Genomic DNA, 12,129 nt, shown 5'->3' on the forward strand with positions numbered 1-12,129 from the left:
TTCGGACTGAGGGGAGGCGAGCCCAGCCCACATGCAGGGGCGAGCCCCTCACTCAGCGGCAGGCGGACGGGGCCGGGAATCACGCGGAGAGAGAGATGAGCCAGCTATAAACAAAGCAACGTGGAGATTGCAGGGGGGACATAAGAACCACACGTTTCTATTTACAAAGTATATATTTAAACTCACATAAAAAGCAGGAATTATGTTGACATTCACGGTTGGCAGAAGACACGTAGTTAAGCTTCACTTCTGAGACTGAGATTTAGCCAGATTTGTTTTTACAAGTCTTAGAATTAAACAACACACACACACACACACATCCACTATATGTAGATATGTACATACACACAGGTATGTCTAGCTTTATATATGTATATATGTGCGTATCTAGACACATATATTTATACAGGTCTGGAGTGAAGAATACCAAAACTAAGATCACACCCTGACTCTTTAGAACGAGGCGGGAGCTGCACTGTGATCTGTTTAACAAGGGGAAGTATTTTCCAGGCTTCAGGTAGGTAGGGTGGAGGAGGGGTAGATAAATCCTCATCATACACATGGTAACAGACATGTCCCATGTAGGTTTGACCTGAAAATAGCATCCATATTGTTACATTCCTTGCTTCCATTCTTTGTACAAACTAAGTTTAAAATCTTGGTTTTACAAAATATTAAGTTAAAAAACACACAAGCAGCTCCCGGTGTACAGCCTAAACAGAGTCCCCTTGTTTATTTTATTGAATGAAAGCGATAGTCCCAAGGATGGAAGGGAGAGGGGTCTAAAGAGGTAGGAGGTAAAATTATCCAGAATGGGCCTAAGAGTAGCAAAGGCTACTCCTTGTACTCCTGCCCCTTCCTCTTCCCATCAGGCCCCATGTGCTTTCATCTTATGTGCAGTCTCCACATTAAGAAGCATTTAAGACCTTCACTGAGCCAATCAGACAAGATGGGAAAGGCCAGGCTCCTCTGGCCGGGGTCCTTTGGGGCTGCTGGACAGTTTTGTGCTTTTGAACCAATGAAGGTGCTTAAACCAATATATGTTAGGAGAGGAGAGCTCCTGTTACACCTTGAAAAACAACCCCAATACCTACCCCCTTCTCTCATAACAGGCTCAAAAAATCAACCTCTCCCTCAACTAGGTTAAGTTGGAATATGGAGTTCAGAGCGAGAGAGAGAGAAAACACACTTCTAGAATCCCCACATGCTTTCTGCAAGGTAGCAAAAGATTTCTGGTCTACACTAGTGGATGGAAGCCACTGCGTTTTGTTCAGTCATTAAATCCCACTAAGCCTGGAGCAAAACCAAACCAAAACATCCACATATGCCTTCCAAAGAGAAGGGTGTGAACAAATACTAACAGCCACCTGTGTCAGCAGCACCTATTTTGTGCCTAGTAGCAGATCTCCTCTCAGCCACTGTGAAACTGGCATAAGACAGGGAGAATATTTATTTTCTCTAACCCCAAAAAGTGACTCTGGAATTTGTTGGGGGGGGAGATGTAGATATTACAGAACACTGTATCTGGAGTCTCCCAGCAGTCCAAAGGGAACTGTGCCCTGGAAAAAAAGCAACACTTTCGATAATAGAATGAGCATCTAAATATGGGCAGTGACACTTTATCCTCCCAAACTTTTCTGGCATTTCAGGAATGTAAACAGATTTTTTTAAGTGGGTGGGGGAAAGAATCAAGCAAACAGACAAAATGAAAACAGCTTCTCAGCTCAGTTCTGTCTCCCATAACTGCTATGACAATTCTATTAAAGTGCATTTCAGTATCACTCCTTTTAGGAATCTTAAACATACAAGCCTCCTCTTCATTTGCAAGAAGAGGTCATTCAAGTTAATACTTCACTAGAACAACTTTCAGCCTTTTTATGGACTTCTGCTTTTTTTTGATTTTATACCAATTTTTTTTTTAATTGGAAACAAAACCCAACAATACTGTAAATTCAAGTGCTTATTTCAGCTGTCCAGACTGACAGGTCCAGATACAGCACACTTGATTGTACAAGCAACACCTTATATCACAATCAAGAAATCAGGGCATTTTGCCCTGAAAGGGATACAACTTCCCCACTCATCATCCAGAGCATCTTATGAAAAAATCATAATTAATAAAATCCCAAAACATAATTAGCTACAAACATCATTCATTATATACACTGGCTCCTGCAACAGATACGTGAACTCCTTAGTTCTCAGTTTTATTGTCCTTTCTAAGAGCAACTGAGCAGTCACTGTTCAGTCTCCATTTAAATAAAACAACTTAGAGTTGAAATATATCTATATATAGATATATATATATAGGTATTTTTTCTTAAATAACATATTTACATCTAATAGAAAATATAACTCTAGAGATAATCTTTCCAATGAAACATAAAACTAGAGAGAAATAAAAGAATGCAAGCAGAAAGAATTAAGACAGTTTCTAGGTCCTGTCCTGGAAAAAAAAAAAAAAAAACCACCAAGCTCTAACCAAGCCTTTAACTCTCTGGATCTATCCTGCAAACACTCATCGCTTTTCCTTAAAGAATCCTTGGTCCGTGCTGCTCTCTTTAATTGTGACGGTCAAAAAGTTAGATGTCACATCAGTCACCACCACTTTCTCCAGGTTGTTGAGAGATGGGCTCCAGGACTCCTCTTCCGGGTCCCCCAGAATCCTGGAGACAGGGATTCTGGCAATGAGGGAGGGCCTGCCAGACTGAGTCCCCACACTGTCTCGATATAAGCTTCCCACAGAGCCCTGGTTTATGGAGCTGTGCATGATCTTAGGGCCACCAGGGTCCAATCCATCTTGCCCCTTGGGGTCCAAAAAGTCTGACCTGTGCTTGGTGACCCTGGGTGGGTAAGTCTCTGAAGCTCCCAGCTTCATGCCAGCCTCTGCTCTATTGGGGCTGGACATGGCACCAGAGAGGTCAGGCTCCTGCCTCCTGGCCAGCTGGATCACACTGTGTCCTGAGCCAAACTTCGCCACCCCAGGAACGGCCTCCTCTATTTTCCTGGTTTTGAGGTAGTCCCCCATCTTGTCCCCTGGCTCACATAATTTCCTCTTGGAGACATCCAGAGCTTCTGGCAAGTCCTTGTAATGCTCTTTCCTAGGCTTTGGGCCTCTCTTTTTAGGGATCTCCCCAGGTTTATCTTCCATTCTCCCAACCCGGTCTCGGATGCTCTCACCCTTCAAGGTGCTGGGACTGCCCTGGGCGGGCAGAGCTATGTTTCTCAGTCCTTCCCTAGCCCGGGAAGTGGAGCCCAGCTCCTGGGGTGATCTACCAGGATATGGCACCCGGATCCCCCTGGCAGAGTCACTGCGGAATTCATAGGTTTTGGCTTTTGCTTTTGCCTGTGCCTGCAAAGAAGATAAATCAACCGGTGACTTTGTTATTCTGCCATTCGGCTCCATAATTACAACTTCCCAGATAAGCACTGGCCTTTCCACAAGCATTCCCCATCAGTACTGGAGCCGGATCCTGCTATTAGCATGCTGGTTCGGATGCTCCCCATTGCAGCATGCAGCCCTCTCCACTCACCAACTAAACAATGTCAATGCACGCACTAGGCTCCTGCCTCCTTACCTTTAACAGGAAGGTTTTGGGTTTGGGGCCTCGCTTTTTGGGGCCATATAGCTCCATTTCTCGTTCCCTAGAGGTATTAAAAAAAACAGTTTCAATTCAGCATTGCTACAAAACAGAGCAACGTGTTTATAAGAGTGATGTATATGACTAGCAAAGACCTTGTACCTTTCCTCAAAGGCTGCAAGCAGCCGGGCATCCAGAATGTTTTCCTCGGGTTCCCAGGTGCTGTACCTATTAGGACACGCATAGAGATTGAAAAACAGTGTCAGTTGTGAGTGGGGGGGACGACAAAATATATAAAATTAAAAAAAAAAACAGGATCTGTCTTTCCTTTCTATTACAATGCAAAATAAATAAAAAGATAATAACCACCATCTTCTGAGTATTTGCTAGACTGCATAATTGTACATATAACCTACTTACTTCTGAGACCAGCCCTTCCATTTCACGAGATATTCCATGCGCCCCTGCAGTTGCACAGAGAGAAAACAAATAAGCATGGGGGAATCGAGATAGATGCATACAATAAAGATATGCACGTAGCAATATGCATGCAACCAAATAAGCCTGCACCAATAGGCATGTGTCAAATATATGCAAACGGCCAAATGCATGGAACAAAAAATATGCGTGCAGCAAATCCATGCACCCAAACAGGGATGCAGCAAAATGCATCTGGCAAAAACATGCATGCAGCAAAACGCATGCAGCAAAGCATGCCTGCAGCATTTTTGTAAAAATGGGCATGCAGGACAAAAAAATAACCAGACGCAATGTGTGCAGGGCAAGTCCAGGGGAAGAGGCAGCTTTGAACTGCTGCTGCAAATAGGAGCAGCTGGGGGAGGGAGCAGGGCTGCTCTCCGAGGCGATCCCGGCCTCCCGCAGGCCTGGGGGGCTGCATGCACGGGGGCTGGGGGGCCCGCGAGACACCTACTTTCCGGATGCGGCGCTTCAGCAGGGCCTCGGCCGCGAACACCCGCTCCCCGACGGCTGAAAGCTCCATGTTTACTCGGCCGCTGGCAGCAGAAAAGCAGCAGCCAGCGCAGCCCAGACCATAATACTCCGCCCGCTGACGTCAGCCCTTCCCGTGCGCCCCCCCCCCCTCGCGTCCCTCCCCCCGCACTTGTTGCTGGCGGAGCCGGTGGAATATTCCGCCTGCACCGCATTGGCCAGGCCCCGGCCCCGGCCCCGCCTCCTCCCCCCCGCTGCCTCCGCCCCCTTCTCCCCTCCCCCAGCCGCCCCCCTCCCCTCCCCGCCTCCCTGCTACGTGACCCGCCTTTCAATAGCCAGGGGGCGGAGCCAGCGGAGCGGCGAGAGACCGGCAGGGGGCGGAGGGAGGGAGGCGGGGGCCATCGGAGCTGGGGGGGCAGAGCGGGCCCCACAGGGGCCGGGGCCCCGCTGCCTGGCTGGGGGGGGAGGGGCGGCATACCTGTCCCTCCCCCCTCCCCCACGCACGGCCTCTCCATCCAGCCCCATCTTTCTAAATCGCTGCCCCCCCACCAGCCCCCCCGTGCCAGGCACCCACCGCCAGCCCCTGCTCCAGCACCTGCCAGCTGCAGCCCAGGCTCGACCCCAGCCCGGAGCCACGGCCCCGCCCAGCTCGAGCGAACAGGCCAGAAGCAAACCCCCGTTCAGACCAACTTCTGTGACATCCAGAGTCACTGTCACCCCCCGGCCCCAGCAGCGCGCGGGCGCCCCGGCCGGCCACCCCCGAGCCCTTCCAGCCCGGCCCAAGGGGTGCCGTGACCCCCAGGCCTGGGGGCTAGGGGAGACTCTAGGTCCCCCCAAGCCCAGCGGATGCTGCCCGCTGCAAATGAAGCGGGGACTGGGTTCTTGGGGAGTCGATGGGTCTGTCAAAGCCGGGGCCGGACCGCGCATTCTTGCTCCGGTTTCTTTCCGTTTCCACTGGGTAGATTTGCGCTCCGGGCTGGTGCAGGCCAGTGCGTGCTTTTCAACCCACTCGGCGGCCCGTTTTGCCCGCGGGGGGAGGCTCTAGGACAACCCCCAGCACGCCGGCTGTGCGCGCCGCGGCTGCGTTTCCTGAAAAGCTTCGGCAACGTTTGTGCAGAGAAAGGAAATTTAAAAGCACAAAGGGCTGAAGGAGCTGGATCAGCCGCAGAGTCTCGTCTCGGGGCTTCTGGCTGGCGGCTTGGGACTCGCGGCGTAGCGGGGACTGTTCTAGGCACACGGGCTGGCGCACCGGGGCCCAGCCCCCGGGTGCCCTGGGGCAAGTTTAGCCGCTCGTCCAGCCGGCCTGACAGCGGAGTGCCAAAGAGCGCACTTCTGAGCCGGGCTGGGGCGGACAGCGCGTGTGTCACGCCACGCAGGACGGCGATTTCATTGGATTTGGAACTACTACATGGCTCAGACTCGAGCGGAGGACATGGGATTTAACATGCGCTCGCCTGGCGGCTGATGAAAAGCAAACAAACAAACAAACAAACAAACAATCACGTTTTATTACAAATGCAGCAAAACTGCGAACTTTGACTTCGGCGTAGTGTCTGCACGAGGCGGCTTCACTTCCACGTCAGATGCAGACAGGACTGCCTTTGAGATAAGATGGAACGGAATACGTGCAAAATTTGCCGATTGTAAAAAAATAAAATAAAGGCAAATGACCCTGTTACCTCCTCCTGGTCTTTATTACTGATCTGCTCCTTAGGTACTGGACTGTCCAAGACTGTATGAAACAGATGGATTTGTTAGGTGCAGAGACGGAGGGTTGGGAAAAGAGGGAGAAAACTCTATTGTGGGTTAATATAACAAAGAGAAATTGTATCTTATTAACGAAGTACTTGAAGATTACGTAAAAATCACCTCATTAGACAATATCTGCCAAGAAAGCCGTTCGTTTGGAAGCCAGCAAAACAGCAAAGTTCATAATCATAAAAAGTCATTCACAGTAACAAATAGTTTGGTAGAGTGGTGCCAGGAGTACAGCTGTTTCTGCTTAAGTTTAAATACTTTCCAACAGTTTGGGTAGTGAAAATAAAGTAGACTTCAACAGCCTATAATATGAGTTTCTGGTTTCCTTACTCCAGGAACCTATGGGCTTGATTTCCCCACGTTGGCTCAAGCAGGCGGGCGAAAGGGATGTGGGGTGGGGGGTGGGGTGTCTCAGGACAGAGGTGAAGATGTGACTTGGGTTTCACTGGTTCCTGGAGCGTCAGATGAACTTTTTGTGGGTGCCGCTGTGGCAGGGTTATCAGTAAACAGAGCGGCAAGGTAATTATTGCATTGCTCTCTGCAATCAAGTGGTCATCACCGGGTGATTGCTGTTACCGAAATCTGCCCCGCAGAATTCTCCCTCTCTCCTGCCCCCAGCCCCTTAAATCACTAATGGCTGTTTAAGAGTTTTGTTATTTGTTTTAAGGTAGTATTTCTCTGTATTTCATCCCTCAGTGACTTTACTGCCACTTACTCCCGTAAGTATGTTTACTTTAGGTGCTTTTTTAAAAAAAAGCCGGAACTGTCGACGCTGCTGAGCTGGGGAGATTCCGATAGGAAAGATTTTCTTTCTCAAGTCACTACCATGGGTCTGTTAAAGCGAAATTAAATCACAGCAGAAGAAACAGATTTGCTCCGATTTTATTTAGATATCAAGTTGTGAGTTTCTTTTATCTCCCTGCCTACGTCTGCGTAGGGCAAGAGAGAAATTCAGCAAGAGGCTGGTTCTTGGGAAGCATGGAGGTGCAAAGGTGTTGGATCTCTTATGAACAAATGTGGGGTTTATTCCAGATGGAGCCGGGGGGGGGGGAAATAAATAAAACAACAAACCACTCAAACCTCCCCAGATGCGGAATTTAAATTTCTCCCTCCTCTGGCGGGAGCGTCCCAACCTCTCGCCTAGGCTCAGCATCGCCTGGTCTGGGCGCCCGCACGCACCGGCCCCCTGCCCGGGGGCTATTCGGACCCGAGCGCCAGGCAGCAGCGGCTGCGCCGCCACGCGCACTGTGGGGAGAAGAGAGGCGCCAGCATCCCGCAAACGCTGCCTCCGTCCCTGCACGTTCAGACGGGACCGGATTCCGGCTTCCCGCTCCCCTGCCTCCACCCCGGCACAGCTGGGGCGCTTTGGTGTCTCCCCTGGTTGGATGGTCCCTCCCCTTCAAGCCATACAGCGGAGGCTGGAGTGGAGAGCGGAACCGCAAAACACCTGACCGAGGTCACGCTTCACCCGCTCTTCGAGCAACGACCGCCTGCGAAAGCCCCGGCGAAAGCCCCCGACGGAGGAAAGGTCCTGGGCGGATTCGTGTGCGTCTCCTCTTCAGTAAATAAGGTAACTGCTTCCTATTACCTAGGTTCCCATATGGCTGCAATTTGACTGTCTCCCAGAGTGGGGGGTGAAAGTGGAAATAAAACGGGCTCGTGCTGCAACTTTATGAAGACAAATGCCGGCAGGTCCGCTTAGGGTTGTTACCGGCGTGGTACAGGAGCTCTCTGGTGTGTGTATGGAATGAAATAGGGGCGGTGGAACACCTGTTTCCGAAGCGGGGCGGGGGGGGCTTCTCTGGGTTTGGGGGATACACACATTCCCCTGCCGCCCCTTCAGGGGCATGGCCCAATACGACGGTGGCGGGCGGCAGCGCCTTTTGTTTTTGTTTTGTGCCCTCACATCACAAGTCGCATGTGGCTGCCTCTGACTGTGATGGCGAGAGCCGGGGAAGGGGTTCCTGCGTGGTCCCGGGGTGCCCAAGCCACGCGCGGGTGGGACCGGGGAGGGGGTGCCTGCGTGGTCCCGGGGTGCCCAAACCACGCACGGGTGGGACCGGGGAAGGGCCAGGCGGAGGTGGGGCAGGAGAGAGGCGATGCTTTATTTCCTCTGGGCTCGCCTGCTGCTGAGCATCCCCCGGGGAGGGGTCTGCGTGGCGGCTTGACTCCATCCTCCCTGTGAAACAGCCAAAGTCCAGGAGCCCCGGGCAGTGACTAGCCCAGCCGGGGGGCGCCTCCCAGCAGGTAGCTCCCGGGAACTGGCCCTATGGCAGAGAGGGGGGGTCAGTCTGGGGGCTGCCCTCTCGGGTAACTTGACCGAACGGCTCCTTGGCGGCTCCGGCTGCGTCCCGTGGGAGTGACACGCGGTGAGTGGGCGTGGGGCAGAGGGACAGGCTGGGGTGACCTCGGGCTGGCCCGTCCAGCCACACGGCTGAGAACCAACTCGGGACACGCTTTGCTCCTCTCCGGGCATAGCAAGCCGCCCCGTGGGGATCGAAGGGCTGAGCGAGCCTGGGAAGAGCAACCTAGCTCCTGGGAGCGGACTTGCCGGGTCCATGCGTGGGGCCCTGCCCGCTGCCGAGGCCCTGGGCTGCCTCTCTCCCGCAGGACACTCTCGCAGCTGTCTGTGCCCAAGGAGCGGAGCCAGCCGGGTGCTGATGTTCAGGTCCAGTGAACTGGTGAAACCGATCGACGTGCTCCAGCCAGTGCCGTGGGAAGCGGGTCGATAAAGCGCCCGGGTGGGGGAGGGGGGCAGGGAGGAGGCAGGTGTAGGGAGGGATAAGGGGCCAAGCAACTCGGGGGCGAGGCCAGAAGCTGTAGCTTACGGGGCTCTGACAGTGGGGCGGGGGAGTCAGAGGTAGAACAGGGAATCCAGACTGCAGAGCGCATTGACCCGGGGACCTGCCAGCAGCCCCAGGGGCTTAGCACCTGTCTGCGCAGGGGTTTATATGGCCGCCTGTCACCACCACACGTGAGTACCTTCCACCTAAACTCAGGAACAGCCAAGTCCCCGGGGCCTCCGTGGAGCCTCTGGCTCTCCCTGTTATTTTGGGGGTGAAAATTCTATTGGGGGTAATTGTTTCCTTGTTCCAGTGCCCCAAAGTCCAGGCTGGTATTTGTAGGGTTTGGGTGATCAGAGCTAGCGCCAGGCTGTTTGCCAGCCTAGACGTACCCACGTTCAGTTTCTTTGCCCATTTGCCCCAAAAAGGAGACAATTAATTTGCATCAGTCTTCTCTGAACGTTCACCCCCTCTCTCCCGGCCCCCCATGCTCCTCATCTCCTCGGCAAGCTGCTTCAGAGGCGCCCTCAAATTTTATGAGGCAAAGGCTGAGGTTTCTGATGAAGGGAATTTAGACGTATATATTCCTTGGAAATGAATGCACTCGATTAGTGCCTGTGTGAAATCTGCTAGGCTGCTCGGGAAAGCTCATTTAAACGGGGGTGTGATTTGCAGAGGAAGCCTGGAACCCGCATGTCCCAATCAAATTGCATTAACACCCGAGTGTAGTAAAGGCTCTTTCCATTCCCAGCGCTGCGGAAAGCAGTACATCGCGGAACATCTTGAATTTTCTGGACTCCTCGTTAAACATATTTACAGGACACCTCGTTTTACCGGTGCCCGGGTTCCCTTCCCACCTCCAGAGGCAAACAACAAAAGCGGGAGGGACTTACCTCGCCCTGGCCCCAGGGGATGGGGCGATGGTGGGTTCTCTGGCAGGCAGTTAGTGGGGTTGCCAGGAAACCTTAAGTTCCAACCCTTCCCGATCCCTGTTCCGAATCACCTGCCCCGATAACACGAAGCGATAGATAGACTCGGGCGGGGGTTTTGTCGCCCCCCACCTCCGCTGGCGGGGAGTTCTGGCACAGACTTGCTCTCTATAGAGGCATCCCTGTCCCCCCGCCGACCCTGATTCAAACCTTCCTGGGGGGAGCGGGCTGGAGCCTAGATTGCGGGGGACTTAATGCGCTCCCCGGAATCGCACTGGGACGGGACGGGGACGGGTTTACAGCGTTTCGCAGCCCCGGTGCCGCCCCTCTGGACAGCGCTGGGGTCGCCATCAGCCCACGCCATCGAGCGGCCCTGCTGGATTTCCCCTGCGGGGTGCGGTGTTTCGGCGGGTATAGGCAGGGGCCCAGGGCAAAGTGCGGGGACTAAGCCGGACCGGGGGGAACACACGGAACCGACGTGCTGGTCCCCAGGCGTTAACCACCAGGCCCTGGAGACTGTCTCCTGGGTAAATCCGCTCCGAGCACCTGGCCAGGGCCGCAGGAAGGACACGGAGCGTGAGGGGCAGCGCTGCCCACGCGTGTCCCGGGCTCGCAGGAGTGACGCGTTTGGTTCGAAGGTTGCAAATTCAGGCCCAACGGATCAGGCGAGCTCCCTGCGCGAGCCTGGCGGGGACGGCGCGCGGGTCTGCAGGAGGGGCCAGGAATACTTCCCCCAGCCCCGGGCCCCCCGGGTCCCGAGGAGGCAGGCCCCGCGCTAGGCAGCCGATAGACGGATCGATCGGGCAGGGCTGGGGCAGCGGAGTCCGCCTGAGAGCAGCAGCAGTCTCGCCCTCCCTGCGCCCCCGGGGAGGGCGCCGCGGGCAACTCCTCTGCCTCGCGAGGGGCTGGCGGGTCCGGGGGCCCGACACCCTGCGGAGGGGCTTGGCCAGGCGCTCTTGGAAGAAGCCCCCACGCGCCGCCCCCTTTCTGGCCCACTTCGGTTCCCAGGTACCAGCTCCCCGCCCCCACCCCGGGAATTCACGCTAAACAAAGCCCGGGCGCTCCCGGAGCCTCCCCTCGCGGGTGGGCCCCCGGGCACTTCCAGCCCGCACCAGTTTCCTACAGACAATTAAACCTCCCTCGGCCGCACGTGCCTCGGTCCTGGCTTCCGCGAGACCCGCCGCCTGGCCTCCCCTCGCTGGGCCAAGGCCATGGACAGTGTCACCTGGCCACCGGCGGGGGGGGAGCGATTCGCTTCGATACAACTGGGCAGTCAGGGGGTTGCTGGTGAGTCAATCGGCCGGCTTTGGGCTGGGGCCTTAGCCCAGCTGTGTCCCGGGTCCTCGCCGCGCACTGGCTCCCCCCCCGTGCCCCCAGGGGCTCAGGCGCGGTGACCCCGGAGTTTCCGTTTCTGAACACAGACTGCAGCCCCAGCTGGAGCTAGGCGCCCGGAGAGGGGCGGGGTCCCGGCGGGGATGCAGAGGGGACACCCCCACCGGTCCCTGTGGGTGAGGTGGGAAAGGGGCGGGATGCTGCCCCAAGCCAGGGTCCTTTCCACCGCAAAACTGACAGGCCGGCGCGCTGGACCTTTCAAAGGAATAAACAATTAGCTAACCCGAGCCCGGCCGGGCCCCCTCGTCGGGCCCCCTCCCACCAGCCAGGCTCCCGCCCAGCAGGGAATAATTTGCTGACCGCCAGCGATTTACTCTCAGCAGCCCGTGAGTCACTGCTCCGGCTCCGGGGTGCAGCTGAGGACCCGCCCCCCGCGGGAAGGTGCCCAACACCAGACACCTCCCATAGGCTGGCGGGGACCCTCTAAGGTGGGGCACAGGCTCCCCTCTTGTGGAAAAATCACAGAGAGCAAAATATCCACGTTTCACCTTGTCCCTGATCCAAAACCAACAGGGACTTTACCCCTGAGTGCTCCAGAAGCTGTTCCGCCCCGCATCCCACACCGGCTCTGGGCACCCACTGGGCTCCGCCCCTCATCCCACACCGGCTCTGGGCACCCACTGGGCTCCGCCCCGCATCCCACACCGGCTCTGGCCACGCTGTCGCTCGCTCGGCTCCGCCTCCTTTTCCCACCCCACACGGTGCTGGTGCTAACAATCAATCCGCCGCCACCTGCCA

General features: G+C 55.2%; 1 protein-coding gene across 1 annotated transcript; it reads right to left on the minus strand.

The window, feature by feature from the left end:
- Nucleotides 1–224: 224 nt before the first annotated feature.
- Nucleotides 225–4,666, minus strand: CBX8 (chromobox 8). The gene is made up of 5 exons (XM_074970513.1): nucleotides 4,513–4,666; nucleotides 4,002–4,045; nucleotides 3,744–3,809; nucleotides 3,579–3,645; nucleotides 225–3,352 (listed from the first exon to the last, which is right to left on the minus strand). Exons 1-5 carry the CDS (start codon nucleotides 4,579–4,581, stop codon nucleotides 2,519–2,521), a joined length of 1,080 nt encoding a protein of 359 aa, XP_074826614.1. The 5' UTR covers nucleotides 4,582–4,666; the 3' UTR covers nucleotides 225–2,518.
- Nucleotides 4,667–12,129: the final 7,463 nt, after the last annotated feature.

The sequence above is a fragment of the Natator depressus genome, chromosome 14, assembly GCF_965152275.1.
Source record: "Natator depressus isolate rNatDep1 chromosome 14, rNatDep2.hap1, whole genome shotgun sequence".
Taxonomy (NCBI): domain Eukaryota; kingdom Metazoa; phylum Chordata; order Testudines; family Cheloniidae; genus Natator; species Natator depressus.